At 36.1% G+C, this 17996-nt stretch overlaps 1 protein-coding gene across 1 annotated transcript; it reads right to left on the bottom strand.

Moving 5' to 3' along the window:
- Positions 1–375: 375 nt before the first annotated feature.
- On the bottom strand, positions 376–7721 carry LOC132185505 (disease resistance protein RPV1-like). The gene is made up of 6 exons (XM_059599271.1): positions 7234–7721; positions 2810–3528; positions 2424–2662; positions 1315–1587; positions 472–1229; positions 376–382 (listed from the first exon to the last, which is right to left on the bottom strand). Exons 1-6 carry the CDS (start codon positions 7719–7721, stop codon positions 376–378), a joined length of 2484 nt encoding a protein of 827 aa, XP_059455254.1.
- Between the last annotated feature and the right edge of the window lie 10275 nt (positions 7722–17996).

Genomic DNA, 17996 nt, shown 5'->3' with positions numbered 1-17996 from the left:
CTTTCCAATGACATGCATCCACTCGCATACACCGCCCTTATATTTTGTGGAAGTTCTGAAATTTCTCGAAGTTGCTTGCAATCTTCCAAGGTAAGGCACTCCAATCCAACAAATTTATTGAACTGTGTAGGAAGGCTAACAATAGCGCTACTTGATAGATCTAGATATTCCAAACTCATAGGGCAATCTTCTGATTCTGTTACAACAGATGTTCTAGGTTCTTCTAAGAGTATTGCCAATGACACACACCCCCGAGCACACACTTCTACTACATTTGGTGGAAGTCCTAGAATTTTTTGAAGTTGCTTGCATTGATTCAAATAAAGGAAATTCAATCCAAAAAATCTTCTAATGCATAGAGGAAGGGTAACAATATCACTCTCTGATAGATTTAAACGGTTCAACGTGGAGCCACAATCAAATGTACTAAAAAAATTTGATTTTGATAGGGAACAATTACTAAGATCCAACCGTAGAAGTTTTGGAAATGTTGTCGAGGAACAACCATCATTAGAATTGCGGAACAATTGGACTAATTCTTCCCCGTGTGAAATTTCTGATTCGTCTTTGGATGCAATAGAGGGCATGGTTTGTCTGTTGTTTGGAAACTTAACAAGTTTTGAACAACCCTTGAGATCAAGTTCCTCTAAATCTTGCAAGTGATAAATGCTATTTGGGAGATTCATGAGGTTTGTGCAACCACTTAGATCTAAAGTTTTAACCTTAACAAGGTACCTAATGGATGAAGGCAGCCTTTTTACACCAGTACAATCCTTGAGAATGAGACGCTCTAAATGTTGCAACTGATAGATGCTGTCCGGAAGATTCTTAAGGTTTTTGCAACCAGTTAGATATAATTTTTTAACCCCAATGAGGTGCCCAATGGATGAGGGCAATTTCTCTATGCCAGTATATTGATAGTCGACATACTCTAAATATTTCATTTGACACTCAATTTCAGGAAAGTTCTTAAGCTCTAAGCAACCACAAAGGACAAGAGATTCTAGATTTCTCAACTTGAGGCTTCTCAAAAAACTCCTAAGCCTATAGCAGTTTTCAAGACTCAAATCAACAAGCTTATTAAGGGATCCAACAGAACTATGAACTTCAACTAAATGTGCACAACCATCAAGAATCAATGTCGTCAAATTTGAAATCTTTGAAACATCAGGGATTTTTTTAAGGAATTCACAATAAGTGAAATTCATAATTGTCAAATTTTGGAAAATCTGTTAAGAAAAAGAGGAAATAAATTAGTTTCAAGGAAGTTTACAACAGAATTTAAACAAAGAAATATTAAAACAATAATTGTACCTCAACTCCCTCCAATCCAATGAGGTGACTATGAGGCATTCTCAAAACAGCAAGCTTCCTCCCACGAAAATTGGATGGCAAAGATTCTCCAGGATATTCAGGCCAATAAAGTAATCTCAACTCATTAGGGAGAAAATTAATCTCTTGAGAAAACCGTGCATTACAACATATAAACAATCTGAGCATTTTCATCTCCATAAAGGCTTTGGAACTCAAGTCTATCAAGTCTGATTCAGGGGAATCTATCAATATGCCTTCAACATTGTTTGTTCCCTAGCAAGACAATGTAAAACTAAGAGGACCAGCAAAATCGTAACATAAACTTGCAAGATCTATTGCAATGTTAAATTGTGTCTTATGTTCCTAAGAAATATATTAACAAACACAAAACACTCTTCAGAACACAAAATATGTTTTATAAATGTGTATTATTTTCTTTATTTTGACCGAACATGTGCTTAACTTTTGCCGAGGTTAGAGCTAACATATTTTTTTTTAAAAAAAAATAGTGTTCATGTGGCCAACTAAAGTGGAAGATGATGTGGTGGTCAAGATGGCCTTGTGGCTACCAATGTACTTGTCAAAGTGGTTGTACAGATCTGGTCAAAGTCGCTGTACGCAACCCCTATCTTTTCTTTTCTTTTCTTTTTTTTAATTTATTATTTTTTTAAGAAAAAATAGAGCTTTACATCTGTTTGGGTTTCTCAAAATAAGGTGTACACTATAGAAAACATTTTCTCAAAAAGTCCCCACGCCACCAAAAAACAAAAGAGTTTTCACATTTATGTCCATCAAAACACATTTTCAAACCAAATAATAAATAGAAAACATCAAAACAAATTAATAAACATATCCTATAATTCTTATCTTGATAAAATATATGTGCGTGTATTTTCTCATATGTTTCCCTTCGTGTATTGCTTTTAATTTCTTTTTTAGATTCTTATTGGAATGTTCTAAAGTGAGTGCTTATCACATATTACTCTTATTTGGGGAATCTCTAGCTCCTCAAGTTAAATAGCAAAATAGATGCCTCATTTTCCCTATGAAATTAAATTCATTATACTTATTCAAGAAAAAGTAAAAGGAAATTCTAACATAATTCTTACCGTATTTTCTTCTAGGACATCAAGAACATCTTCATGAAGCCACAACCTACTACGCTTGCCATGTTCGTTGGGTGATTCTTGTCGAACAATTTCTCTACCCATTTCTTGAATCAAATCATGCATCACCAATGATCCATGAGACTCGGATATGAGACACTTATCCTTCAGCTCTTCAATGCCACTATATGAGCTAAAACCACAACCAACTAGTATTTTTTTGACATATTCTACGTTCTCTCCTTTGAAGAAACACGCAATGTCAAGGAAAATATTCTTTGCATTTTTATTCAATCCATCAAAACTTATTCTAAGTTTTTTTTGAATATCATGGGGAGGATTTCTTTTGTACTCATCCAATTTACTTCTCCAATAAAGTATATCTCTACCTTTCAGAGCTGAGCCTACTACTATTAAAGCTAGTGGCAATCCTCCAGCATAACGTACTGCATCTTTTGTGACTTCCACATAATCATCATCAGGTTTGTCTTTGTTGAAGGCATGCCAACTAAAGAGTGCAAGATCTTCATTATCATCCAACTTATTCACTTGGTATGTTGAATCAACTCCATGTACAGTAAGTAAATGTTTATCTCTTGTTGTTATAATGATTCTACTTCCTAAGCCAAACAAATCACCTTTTCCAACCAGCTTTTCTAATTGGATTGATTGATCCACATCATCAAGAACTAGAAATATCTTTAAACTGCAAAGTCTTTGCTTTATTAAAGTAATTCCTTGATCAACATTGTCAACCATTGAACTTGATTCTCCTAGGATGTTAGAAAGAAGCTTATTTTGCAAATGGACTAGACCGTCCTCTTGGTTGGATTTTTCTCTAATGTCTTCAAGAAAACAACTACCACCTTCAAACTGAGAAGCAATCGAGTTATAGATGGCTTTGGCGATAGTTGTCTTACCAATTCCACCAGTTCCAAAGATCCCTACCATGCATGTAATGTCATTCTTCTCTATATCTAAACGTGACTCCACAGCTTGTACACGGGACTTTATTCCAATCGGATACTGGGCAACTTGAAAGAATACCTTTTTTACTAATATCGAATTCACCCATTCAATGATGTCATGAATAAATTCAGGTTCATTCCTACCAATACAAAAGATCAGAAAACATCTAATGAATTACTTTCACATTAAAAGAATAGGAATATGATCTAGTTACAATGAATTTCTTTTTCTTTTCTTTGTTTTTTTTTTTTTTTTTTTTTTTTTCTTTTTTTTACCTCCATAACCAATGACAATGGTTGGCTATGAATTATGATGTAAGGGATCCCTCCCTAAATTCCAGTCCTCCTACTAGTAGACTACAAGTCCTCCCTTATTAGACAAATATTTTTCAGTCTTTATATGGATTATTACACCTTCTCTTTTTTCTTTTTCTTTTTCTTTTTCTTTTTTCCTTGGTTTTCATTCCCAAACACAGTTTTCCGTAGTTGAAAGTTATCAAGAATATCTTTTGCATTTTACCCGAAAATCAATTGATACTAAATACCAATTCAAAACTAAACCATACACATCTAAAATCTCCTAAAATTCAATGACTTATTTATATTTGTTGAAATATATGACGAAGCTATGATACCAAGTTGAATTTTGTGGGAAAAACTAAAATATGCAAATAATGGTGGAAACAAGAGAAAGAAAAGAGAGACAAATAATTACGGGTGGTTCAGTGATAGGAATTTATGTCCACGACTTTGAATGGCCCCTAGGGCTATATTGTGTTCATTTACTTGATTGTTTACAATATATAGGTCTCTGTTTATAGTTGAATAAGTTAACCTATACAAATAAACCTAAACCAACTTATACAAGAAAACATAAATCAACCTATATTAGGAAATATAAATCAATAATATAAATATCATAACAAATTCTAGCATCCCCCTTCAAACTCAAAGTGGAAGATTATGGAATCTTGAATTTGAAAACATAAACAACGAATTTTTAATATATATATTTTTTTTCTTTTGGAGGCGGCAGCAGAGGCTGGGAAGGGGCTGTAGACGGTAGCTAAGGCCAGTGGTGAAGATTGGCAACGGACACTACCAAAGGAGACAGAGGCTCACAGGCGGCCAGTGATGACAGCAGGTGGTGGCATTGGTAGCTATGAATGCAAGGCCAACTTGGGCCAAACAACTGAAAGGGCCAACAACAAGCCAAAATACAAAAAGAGAACGAGCCCACTTGGGCGGTTATCAAGTCGGCCAACTAAACCTCACTCATGTGTGCCACGCGTGATGTGGTATGCTCAGACAACTTATTTATTTATTTATGAGTTTGGATTTGGTCTGAAACCCACTGGACATGCTGAGATTGTAATACCTCAATTTCATATTGAGAAGTTTATGAGTACCTTACATTGAGTGAATGGTTTATAAAGATAGTCATAAGTGTAGTGTTAAGTCTCACATTGCCTAGTTACTAGGTGAAACTGAGCTTTATAAAGAAATTTAGGAAAACTCAAAATTGACTAGTCATTTTGTGCTACTAGTGTGTATGTGGCTAGTGCTTTTTCCTTGGTCATTACAAATGGTATTAGAGCCACTTAGTAATGGCAGGTCAAGTGGTACTAGAGCACTGCATAATGTGGCTCTAATGAGGACGTCAAAAGTTTGAGAGAGTTTGTAATATCTCGATCTCATCTTGGGAATATAATGGGTAGTTTATATAGAGTGGGTGGTTTATAAAAATAGTTATGAATGTTAAGTCCCACATTCCCTAATTATTAGGTAAAATTGAGTTTTATAAGGAATTATAAGGAAACTTCAAATTTACTAGTCCTTTTTTAATACTAGCGCAAATGTACCTACCGCATTTCTCTCAGTCATTACAAAGATAGACTGAAACCAGGTCAAACCGGACGAAACCCGCTGAACCGGGTTGAACAGGTTCGAAAATGCACTGTAAACCACTAAACCAGCTATGTATGTTGGCTGGCCAGTCTGTCAAACACTGGAACTGGCCTAAACTAGTTGTGAAAGAAGTTGAACTTGTATGAATCGGTGTTGAAAGCATTGAAATCAGAGAGAATCGGATTGGACCAGCTAATATAGGACTCAAAGTGCACTGAAAAGAGTTGACTTGTCCAACAAAGGGATAAACGGGTAAAAATCCATTAGAAATTTACTAAACTGGTAGATAATTTTCCAAAACCGGGTTGAACCGGTTGAGAACCCGCTGAAATGGACTGAACCGATTTGGAGAACGAACTGAGTTGAACAAAAACAAAAGGAATTGGTTTGATTCGGACTAAACTGGTTTTGGAACCAAGTTGACGAACGTGAGCCGCGTTGGAAGTGTTGTCGTGTGTGTGGCACGTGAATGTAATGCGCAGAGGCGCGTGATGCGCGAGATGGTGCAATGAGAAAGCAATCGACGCGTGCGGCACTTGTGAACATTGAGGAGCGTTAGAAACTTTAGGCAGCGCGTGGTGGCGCATGGGTGCTCCGTGCTCGGATTGGGGCTATCTTGACGGATCTGAACTATCGAATGGCGTAGCCATCAAAGTGGTTGAGTGAGTGTGGTGGCGTGTGGCTGGAAGGACAGAATCTTTGGCCGGCACGTGAGTTGGTCTATGGCGGCGATCTTGACAGTTATGGTCCTATGGACTTGGCAGCTTCTGATCTATTGAGTGGCGCTACTACCAAGGTGATTGAACGACGTTGCAGCTACAAAGTTTCAAAGGCACAAACTCTTGGCGATGCCTTGAGACGTGACTTGACCATTTAGGCCTGGGAAAGACGGCTACGATACTACGTGGAAATATGTGATGAAATTCTAATACCATGTTGAAGTTTGCGGAGAAAGCTACAATAAGAAAATAATAGCGGAAGTAAGAGAGACAAAAATTTACGAATGGTTATGTATTAGACACTTATGTCTACCGTTCTGTATGGCTTTTAACGTTACATTGTGCTCATTAATTTCATTGTTTACAATACATAAGTCTCTATTTATAGTTAATTAAGTCGACCAATAATATCAATATCTGAAAATATTCTAACAATTTTCATTTTTTATTTTTTATTTTTTGCATTCAATAGAGATTTGCTGCTGCAGCAACCTTCGTTACAAAGTAGACTTCCACAAAATTTGTAAAATAGACCGTGCTAAAAATATGGGCTAGTTTGATAACATTTTTTAGAGGATGCTCTTCATTTTTTATTTTTTTATTTTAAAAAAATATTTTAATATAACATAAAGGTGAAAGTAATTTGAGTTGTTTTATGTTTAAAGTTGTTAATTTGTTAATAATTTTTTTTCTTCTAAAAAGCAAAAGGTTTCACCCAAAAAACATGATCATTTGAGCCACTAATTTCCTTTTCTTATAAGTTAAAAAAAAATATTTTATGTATAAATGAGTAAACAAGTAGGATCTTTTTATCTCATTAGGAAGAATTCTAAATTCGTTAGGAATTATGTATTAAACAAGTAGGACTATAAATAAAAGTTAGTGGTATAAAACTATATATAGCACAACAAATGAGAAGTTCATTTTCAATTATGATTAGGTTTTTTTTTTAAAAAAAAAAAAAAAATTGGGTTGAGTGTAATTCTAGAACGAAAATTATTAAAGAGGTCAATTAAAAGTACTTTTAAGTAAGTTTATTGACATTTTCAAATATAAAAATACTCAAGAGTTCACAAGCATGAAAGCTCGTCCCGGACAAATTAGAAGAGATTAATGTTATGTCCTATAATAAAAGGATGTTAAAAGAATGTTATGATCTTAGAAAAAAAAAGAAAAAAAAAGAACGAGAACGAAGAGCACAAGAGCGGTGAGAAATACCTGTAACTCTCTGAATGCTTTCCAGACAAATTGGCTGCTTCAGTTAGGGCCGTCTTCCACCTCTGCACCTTCGTTTGATCATCTTTGAACATTTTTTTATGTTTGATGAAAGCTTCTTCAAAACTGTTGGTTTGATTCCGTACTTCCGACGGATCTACTTTGTAGAACACCGGTAGAACCTGTTGCCCCTTTGTTTTTTTACGCTCAAGGATATTTATTAGCTCATCCAAGCACCATTTGGATGATGCATAGTTTTTAGAAAATACAATAATTGAAATCTGTGACTCTTTAATGGCTTTGAGAAGTGCTGGTGAAATTTTCTCTCCACTTTTAAGCCGCTCATCATCTTTGAAGGTGTTGATTCCCTTTTGACGCAAAGCTTCGCAGAGATGGGCAGTAAAATTAGTACGAGTATCTTTGCCTCTAAAACTCAAAAATACTTCGTTAGTACCACCGGTAGAAGAGGAAGATGCTCCTTGGAAGGCCATGGAAAAAGTAATCTTCTATGAAGTATGCGTGCTTACTGCTTACCAATACCAGAGATAAGTGCAGAATTTATCAGAAAGAACTGTATTTAAAGTTAAATAAAGAAGTCTACTGTTCCGTCCCTTCCTGTGAGCAACTTCTTGGAAACTTCCTTACGGCGTTGAATAGAGGCCAATCAGCCAACAAACCTTGTTGTCTCGACTCTTGTGAGAGAATACACAGTAGTGCCGCAACAATTTAAAAGGCCACTACTTTTTTTTATGACAGCGAAAATGTTAGCAATATCTATGTTTATAAAACTTGAGTTTAACTTATATCCGGACGTACCTTCAAACCCCATCTTTACATTCCCCCAATCAACAACACACATAAGCCAAAAACATTACAAAGAATAGACCTGAAATACACAGGATTGTAAAACCCATTGAAAATTTTTTGTTCATTGAGTCTGGCCATTTGATCCACCGTCGGCAACTTCTCCCCCGCAGGAGGATTTCCCGGCGAATTTCCGCCAAGCATACCCACGGCCAGACCCAGCCACTAGGTCGCAGCCTCTCCCCTTCTCCCTCCGTCCCTCTAATGGCGGAAAAACTCGATCTACCTCTTCTACTCCCAAACCCACCACCCCCAAGACCTGTTTTCCCCAACAACCACCACACTCAGCACCACGCCACCACCCTCCAGTACCCTCAGCGCCACCACCAGTAACCCCTCTTCTCCAGGACCTCCTTTTCACCCGCTAAAACCCCAACACTTCATCACAACCCCACACGCATCAGCCCCCAATCCCCAGAACCCTCAACCGCATCGGCAAGTCCCGTGACCCCAACCGTGGCAAGCCCGTGACCCATCAGTCCTCAAAGGTCAGCAAATTCTCCAAACTCTTCTTGACCCACAATTTGATTCTGCTGGATTTGATGATGTTTTGCCTCAATTGTTTGAACCGGAAGAGGAGGTGGGTCCTAGTGTGGAGTTGTTGTCCTTAGATGTACTGGGATTTTTTTTTTTTTTTTGGTTTTTGGTAAAGAGCATTCCGGCAGTATTATACTTCGTAAAAAAAAGCACAATTTTATATTTTAACTATTTATTTCCAACAAATTTTTTATTTTATTCTCTATTTTTTTAAATATATTTTTTTAATCGTTCTTTATTATTATTATTATTTTTTTTCATTTTTCTCTTTCTCACTCTTCCCTCTCAACCCAAGCCCAAGCCTCTCAGGACAAGTTATTCTCTCTCAACCCAAACCTCCAATGGCTTACCATGCAATTAGCACTCTCTCTCTCTCTCTCTTCCCTCTCAACCCAAACCCAAATCTTCCATGACCAGTTATTTCCTCTTAACCCAAACCCCTCATGGCCAGCTATGCAATTAGCTCTCTCTTTCTCACTTTCGCTTTGCTATTCAATTTTTTTTTGGAGTTTTTTGTGATTCAAAAGACTTGAATTTGTATCATAAATTCATGAAGAGAGAAGAGAGAGAAAATAATGTGGAAATAATATTATATTCAACAATCTAGTGTGCTACAGTGAATTGCAATATGAAGCTATTCACTGTAGCAGTTAAAATATAATAGCTAATATAAAGTTATTCTGCTAGAGCAAAAAAAATGGCAAAAATAGCTAAATGTAACTAATATCTCCCTTTTATCTACACTGCTAAAGATGCTCCAAGTGCAGAAAGTAGGTTGGTTCCAATGTTTTCAATCCTATTCTATAGGATGGTTTTAGGATGACTTTAGCTTATGTGGCAAATATCTATTAGGTTGCAAAAGTGGTCGTTTACACTAACTGGATAGTAGGGATATGAAAGTTTACTTTAACAAATTTTAAGAAAATTGCTATTTTAAAACGGCTGTTGGAATACGAAAATTATTAAATTTAACTTAAAAGTTAGTTTAAAAAACCTGCTAGAGATGCTCTAACTTTAAAATCACTAGTTAAGGAAGCATGTAGTAAGGAAACGTCACTACAAACAAAAAAGAAAAAAAAAAAGAAAAGAAAGAAAGGCTTAATTAGTGACGTTTGGGAGGGGGACGTCACTAAAATGTGTCATTTTATTGTTCAAACGATACTATTCATATAGTAGTGACATTTGAATAATGTTATTGTTCAAACCACAGTATCCACATGTTCTAATGTGTGAATAGTAATACTGTTCAAAATAATAATAATAAATAGTAACATTGTTCAAATGATATTATTCACGTGCCAGAATGTGTTGTTTGAATAGTGTTATTGTTCAAATAATAATAAATACTTTTTGAAAAAATTGGTGCCAAAATGTGCTTATAACAACTACACATACCTAAAAACATCAAAATTTCTTCCTCTCTCAACCATACACACAATTAAAATTTATTATTATTATTATTTTATATATATATATATATATATATATATATATATATAGGGGTGGCTGCCAACCAGTAACACCCCTAGAGGTTTCCGGGAGTGGCCGGGGGTGGTGCCAACCACCTCTGAGGTGGCTCTTTGGCCACCCGTGAGGTGGGGGTACTCTAGATCTCCCTAGGGTGGCCTTTCGAGCCCCCCTCCCCCAAGGGGTGGCTACCCCTCTAAATTTTTTTTTTTGGGTATATATATATATATATAAAGAAAAGTGGCATTTGAATAGTGGTGTTACTGTTGATTAGGTATTGTTTGAAAAAAACAACCTTTAATTATTGATGTTTCAACAGTAAATATCTCTATTTATTAATCTTGACCCTATGTTTTTGTTTTTTTTTGTTTTTTTGTTTTTTTTTATATTTTGCCAAGTGTCACTATTCATGCACCACTAAATGGGGCATTTTTTGTAGTGCATGCCATTTTTTAGAAGTTGGGTTGTAGGACTTTCAATAACCCAATTTGTAAGAAATTTTTATTATTCTTTATAATCATTAACTCCAATCTTAATGCGAGACTTGACTTGGTGCCCATGTAATAGTTGGTGCCCATTTAATACCATCACAATCCATCCATCCATATATGAGACTTAACTTTCATGGTATCGCAATCTTCTTCATTCAATCTTTTACGACACAATCAGGAGGTTTGTGAAGCAGTGCTCGGTTTCCTGAATGGAGGTATTTTTGAACCTAGTATTAATCAAACGTATATTGCATTGATCCCAAAAAAAAAGAGACCTTCTATTGTGTCTGATTTCAGACCTATTAGTTTATGCAATGTTATTTACAAAATAATAGCAAAGGTTATAGCTAATAGGCTGAAAAAAGTGCTACCTAATATTATTTCTCCCTATCAAAGTGCATTTGTGCCAGGTAGACTCATCACCGACAACATTTTGGTGGCCTTTGAAGCATTACACACAATGAACAATAGAATGAAGGGGCGTAAGGGGTATATGGCACTCAAACTCGATATGAGTAAGGCGTACGACAGAGTTGAATGGGATTTTCTAGAGAAGATTATGCTTAGATTGGGTTTTGACACAAGATGGGTTGAAAAAATTATGATTTGTGTACGTACGGTGTCTTTTTCGGTGTTGGTGAATGGCCAAGCCTATGGAAAAATTATTCCATCCAGGGGATTGCGGCAAGGGGATCCTCTCTCTCCATACCTCTTTATTTTAGGTGCTGAAGGGCTTGGCCATATGCTTTGTCGAGCTGAATTGCAAAAGAAGATTACAGGTTTGCCTATAACACGGGGGGGAATAAGTCTCAATCATCTGTTCTTTGCAGATGATAGTCTGCTTTTTTGTCGGGCAAACATTGATGAATGGAACAAGTTGCAAGAGATTCTTGAGTTGTATGAGAGAAGTTCTGGCCAAAAGCTAAATAGGGAGAAAACATCCTTATTCTTTAGCAAAAATACAAAGGTGGAAGTTCGGGCTCATATAAAAGCTTTAGCGGGCGTCAATTCTACACAAAGCTACGAAAAGTATTTAGGCCTCCCGTCTCTCATTGGCAGGTCTCGTTTACGCTCCTTTAAAAATATTCAAGGACGTATATGGGATCGTATCAACGGATGGAAGGAAAAATTCCTATCTCAAGCGGGGAAGGAAGTGCTTCTGAAGTCGGTGATTCAAGCGATACCGACCTACACGATGAGTGTATTCAAGCTACCAAAGACTCTATGCAAACGGATTAATTCTATGATGCTTAGGTTTTGGTGGGGACACAAGGATAATTTATCAAGGGTGGCTTGGATGGGATGGGACAAGTTGGGGACACAAAAGGCAAGGGGAGGATTGGGGTATCGGGATCTAGAAAACTTCAACCAAGCCCTTCTAGCAAAGCAAGGATGGCGCCTTGTCCAAAATCCTAACTCTCTTGTAGCACGGGTTTTAAAAGCGAAGTATTTTCTGAATGGAATTTTTCTGGAATCTAATTTGGGGAATAGACCTTCCTTCGCTTGGCGTAGCATCTGGAATGCGAGGAAATTACTGCAGGCCGGACTGCTATGGAGGGTAGGAAATGGTCATACAATTCGCATATGGGGCGATAGATGGTTGCCTACAGATTCATCTCATTTGGTTCAGTCGCCGATTTGCGTTCTCAGCAAAGATGCCAAGGTACGGAACATTATTGACGAAGATAAAAAATGGTGGAATATCCCTCTTATCGAAAGGATCTTCGTGAAAGAGGAAGTGGAGGTGATCTGTAATATGCCTATATGCCCAGGCGGACAGCAAGACATGTTGGTGTGGGCGGGAACAAAAAATGGTATTTTTACGGTTCGAAGTGCTTATCATCTTGCTCAATCCTTGGGGGAAGCAGGGAGGGGATCAAGCTCGTCGATGGAGGTTGCAGGGAATTTATGGCGGAACATATGGGCACTGAAGGGGTCCAGAAATGAACAATTGTTTATCTGGAAAGCTTGCCAAGATGTTCTGCCCACCAAAGGAAACCTTTACCGTCGACATATTACACCTGATCCTTTATGTCCGCTTTGCGAGCGTATGGAGGAAACCCCATGCCATGTGCTGTGGAGTTGCCCCTCGGCTCAAGATGTCTGGATGGAATGCAGCCGCAAACTACAGAAAAGCCTGAGCAATGAAACGGATTTTGGGCACCTTGTTGGGAACTTGATGGAAAAATTGGAGGAGAAGGAGATACAGTTGTTTGTGGTAGTAGCGAGACAGATTTGGCTTCGCCGAAATTCTGTGGTGTTTAAAGGGATCATGAGTTCACCTGCAGCTGTTGTACAAAAAGCGAGGGCTCATCTGGAAGAGTACGAGCAGGCGATGCAAATACAGAAGAATAGCAATTGTATGCTCAATTCAGCTAATCACGATATGAATTGGAAGAAGCCTCCTGAAGGATTTGTCAAAATTAATTGGGATGCTTCTATAGATCCTAGAGGAGGGGGTATGGGGATTGGCTTAGTTGCCCGAAGCCATGATGGTACGGTGCTGGCCAGTTATTGCGATAGAAGACCCTACATACGGGATGTAGCAGTTGCAGAATCTGTGGCGATGAAGCAGGCGGTGGCGTTTTGTGCAAGAAGGGGTTGGCAGAAGGTTGTATTGGAAGGAGATGCATTAGAAGTAATTCAACACCTGCTACAATCAGAAAGTTGGTGGGGCAGATACGGGACAATTATTCAAGATGTTAAGTACCAACTAGAAAATATCACAGAGTGGAGAATGGAGCACATTTCTCGGAATGCTAATGGGGTGGCCCATAGAATTGCAAAACTAGCTTTATCATTACAAGGAGAGCATTTGTGGGAGGCTGATTATCCTCCGTGTATCCATCCTTTTGTTTTAGCTGAGCAAAGTTCTAATTAATATATGAAGTTTCAATTTCAAAAAAAAAAAAAATCTTTTACGACACAGTAAGGGGCCGGTGTCCAAATATCACATTGTGTTATGAGGTTGATTTGATACTATTTTGCCAAATTACTTATAAACTTATGTGATGTTGTGTACGGGCTTATGTAATTATTCATTTGATTTATTGGGGTTTCGTTATTTCACTTATTTGTATGGTTCAATTTGTGATGAGTTGATATTTGGGTAAGTTCTCCTGGTTTTTAAGGTTAAATACTTTATTAATATATGGTTTACATTTTCTTATTTTTTTCACCTAGGCTTCAAAAAGGATCATAAATGGTACATAACTTACAGGAAAAGATCAACTTAATACCTCCGTTAAGTTTCGTTACATGTGTCATCATATAAAAATGTCACGTGTCTTAAAAATTAAAAATAATAAATAATTATAAAAAAAAATTGAAAAATTCATGGGGTGGCCGGCCACCCCATTTTGGTCATTAGGGGTGGCCGAACCACCTCCAAGGCTGGTCTGGTGGTGGCCGAACCACCCCCATGCCAAGGTGCTGGGGGGTGGTTGGTTCGGCTACCTCCAATGACCAAAAAGGGGGTGGCTTCACCTCTGGGGGTGATCGAGCCACCCCATGAATTTTTTTTTTATTTTTATTTATTTATTTTTTTTTAGGTTTAATTTTTTATTTAATTTTATTATTTTTAATTATTTTTTTAGGACGCGTGGCGGAATTCCGTTAGTTTGAACTAATGAAACCTAGTACTAAGTTGATATTTTCCCGTAAGTTAAGTATCATTTATGACCGTTTTTGAACTCTAGGTAAGAAAAAATAAAAAACTGCAAACCCAAATACTAATAAAGTGTTTAACCTGATTTTTTATACAATCAGTCGGTGTGAAGTAGATAGAAAAGAGAGGTTTGTGCCAATTGATCAGATAAAGACTTCTTATCTTGAGGAAGTTGTGACGAGTTAAGTTCTTGAGAGCACTTCAGGAATCCAATCCCTTCTCTTTTTTTTTTTTTTCTTTTTATTATTATTTCCTTTTGTGGGTTTTGCCTGTGTTGGGCCCTGGTTGCCGTAGAGATACGGGAGATTGGATTTGAAGGGGCATTTATGTGTTAACCAAGGTTTGGGCTGAGAAAATGCATCAACTGAAAAAAACTACCTTGTGGAATATATACAACCGTAACAAGCCTGTGGTGATGAAGGAGTAATTTTGACAAAGACTAATGCCGACTATTCTGGTTCCTTTTAAGTGGAAGGGAGACCAAAGGATGTGGTGTCAACCTGGGGCCTGAGGAACGAGCAGTGGTGGAGCTGAGGAGTTGGGAATTGGTTTTTATTTATTTATTTATTTATTTGTTTACCGGATAGTGGTTGTTTTAAAAAGGAGTGAAAAAGTACGTAATTCAAAAACTCCTGTCAATATTTGCTTTCAATAATTTCATTTTTTCCTTTACATGTTATGTGGGCATTAACAATAAGTTTGGTTGCAAAAATTGCAATAGGCACTATAGGACAAAGATTTCTTCGAAAAAGAACTTTTTTCAACCTAGTCTATAAAAATATCATATATATTTACAATTTCGCATGTGAAATACACACACATTTTTAATAGAAAAAGCAAAGTTGAAAAAAAAAATTCATTAAAAATTCTCTCATGTTTTTTAAAAATGCACGTGCATTTTACATGTAAATGGACATATTACAGTTTTGACAAAAACTTTGTACAACTTTGTCTTGTAATTAAGAAAAGGCATGTACATTTCACATAGTCACCAAGTTTTTTTTATTTCATAGCAGAGTGTCTCTCTCTAGCTATGCACGAGTGAGCAAATCTAATGCTAAAAATAAATAAATAAATAAAAAATAATAATAATGATCATACTTCTTTCTTTTCCTTTTTGATAAGTAAGATCACACCGGCCTCTTTCTTTTTCTTTCATATTTTAGAAACTACAATATGGCGATTTGATGGGTCTAGACACCAATGTCCTAGAGCATTTCATGCTTTAGGATCATCTCTAGTTAGTTATATTAGAATGATATTTTTGTCTCATCAAAAAGTAAAATACAAAAATATCCTTCTAATATAACTAACTGGATATTATCCAATTCATTTGAACGGGGAGAAGATCTTGTTTCGCATTCCATGGATTTTTCTTGTTCCTCATTTATATGGATATGTATAGGGAATTGTTGATGGAATTGTAATAGAAATAATGGCTGTATATGAAAGATTGGATGGTAAATGGGGATTGAATTATAATTAGAAGGGATAAATGCAAAATTGGTCCATGTCGTTGGCCTAATTTACAAATCACTCCATATGGTTTAAAAAATAATTGATAGGTCCTTAGGGTAGGTCAAAATAACATTTTACTCCTGAACTCATTTTTCGTTAAATGACTTAACGGAACCGTTACATTGCCACATCACACCTAATAAAAATAAGACACGTGTTCTTTTTTATTTATGTTTTTAAAAAATGACAAATAAGTTTTTCCATGTCATGTTGAGGCTCCAACACACTCTATGTCAAATTAAATAAACATAATCCCTCTATATCCATGTGCCGCCGTCGTCTTCATCTTCGCCTACGATTCTTGTCGTCGTCTTCATTTTTCCCAACAATTCTTGCCGTCGTCTTTATCTTCTCCACCAATTCTTGCCGCTGTCGTCTTCATCTTCCCAAAAAAAAACGACACAGAGAGAGAGGAATAGATTGTTTCCGATGCCTAGAAACAATTTTTGAAGATGCTTCAATACCCAAAAACAAATCCGAATTTCTATAAAAAGATTGCCCAAAAATGCAGATGCCCAAAAATCTCAGAGTAACTCACAGATCGAAGACCACACCCATCGGAAGATGAAGATGACGGCAAGAATCGTTGGAGAAGATGAAGACGATGGTGGCACAGGGGATATAGAGGGATTATGTTTATTTAATTCGACGTGAAGTGTGTGTTGGAGCCTCAAAATGACGTGAAAAAGCTTATTTGTCATTTTTTAAAAGCATAAATAAAAAATAACACGTGTCTTATTTTTATTAGGTGTAATGTGGCAATGTAACAGTTTCTGTTAAGTCATTCAACGAAAAATGAGTTCATAGAGTAAAATGTTATTTTGGCCTACCCTAGGGACCTATAAATTATTTTTTAAACTACAAGGAGTGATTTATAGATTAAACCAACCACATAGACCAATTTTGCATTTATCCCTAATTAAAATTATGAGTCAAATAAAAGAATGAAAGAATAAGGCTATTCCGCCTATTCGAGGTGCCTTTGGCCTCCAAAGAAAACAAAACAATTTCTCACTAATTTCTTCAATAATCTCTTCTACTCATTGGGCCTCCCTTTTATAGACCCAAGCTAATACAACTGTATCCCCTTCCAACCCCCTAACTCACCAAACAAAAGTATCCCACTACTACTTTTATCTCCCTTTTGTTTTTGTTTTGTTTTTTTTGTTTTTTTTTTTTTTGGTGAGTACCATTATATCCCTTACATTTATGCAGTGCTTTAAAACATCATCAAACATGTACGGTAAGGCTGGGTAGTAATATGGAAGTGAGATTTTCTATAATTCTTCTTCAATTTGTCATCTATCTTATTTAAGCGTCTAAAATAAGTCATATTTCAGAATTTAATGAGGAAGCTACTAAGTGACAGAAATTTAATAAGGTAGCTTCCTCATTAAATTCTAAAACATAACTTATTTTAGACGCTTAGATGATATGAACGGCTAAAATTTATGAATTTAAGAATCTCAAATTTAAAAAGAATTATAGGAATAATATGTAGCTAGTGATGGAAAGTTAAGGACACCATTGCTTACTAAAGAGTAAAGTCTCACCAACTTTTTAAGTCTCATATTCGCATCTCCCAACAAACAGAAATTATTTTCAGAGCATAAGTCATGATTAACCGAAAAAAAAAAAAAAAAAAAATTAGAAGAAGAATAAGGTAATGGCCTTAAATACTCATTTTGTTTATATTCCATCAATTAAGCAACTAAAAAAAGTCTTTCTTGGCTTAGTAATTGTAATTGTGCTTTTTATACACAACAAAATGATAAAAAGTCTTTTCATTTTGTTTGTTCACTGGCAGCTTACCTTTGTGAAGTGAAGGCAACAACGTGGCTCACGATCTAGCCAAAGTTTGCTTTGATGAATTGTATTACTGAAACTTGGCATGATATGCCTCCTGCTTGTATTCATGACATGTTATTACTACATCAATCTGCTCTAGTTATGTGATTTTCTAATGAGAAGTAACTATTTTTGATAAAAAAAAAAAAAAAATTGTGCTTTTTATAAAATCCGGATAGAAATTTTCTCCAAAGTGGTATAAAGAAAATATTCTCCAACTCATGTAAAATAGTGTCAAGTGTTTATAAACATTTAAAAGGCAAATTAAATTCTTAGCTTCATTAATAACAGTTTACTAATTTAGAATAAATTTAATTTTTGTCCTTATAACAAATGTAAATGATTATGGAATTAGTTTCTGGTCATTCATCCAA

The sequence above is a fragment of the Corylus avellana genome, chromosome ca6 (genome assembly GCF_901000735.1).
Source record: "Corylus avellana chromosome ca6, CavTom2PMs-1.0".
Classification (NCBI taxonomy): domain Eukaryota; kingdom Viridiplantae; phylum Streptophyta; class Magnoliopsida; order Fagales; family Betulaceae; genus Corylus; species Corylus avellana.
Note: the sequence above shows the minus strand (reverse complement) of the source record. Positions and strands in the feature narration are given on the sequence as shown.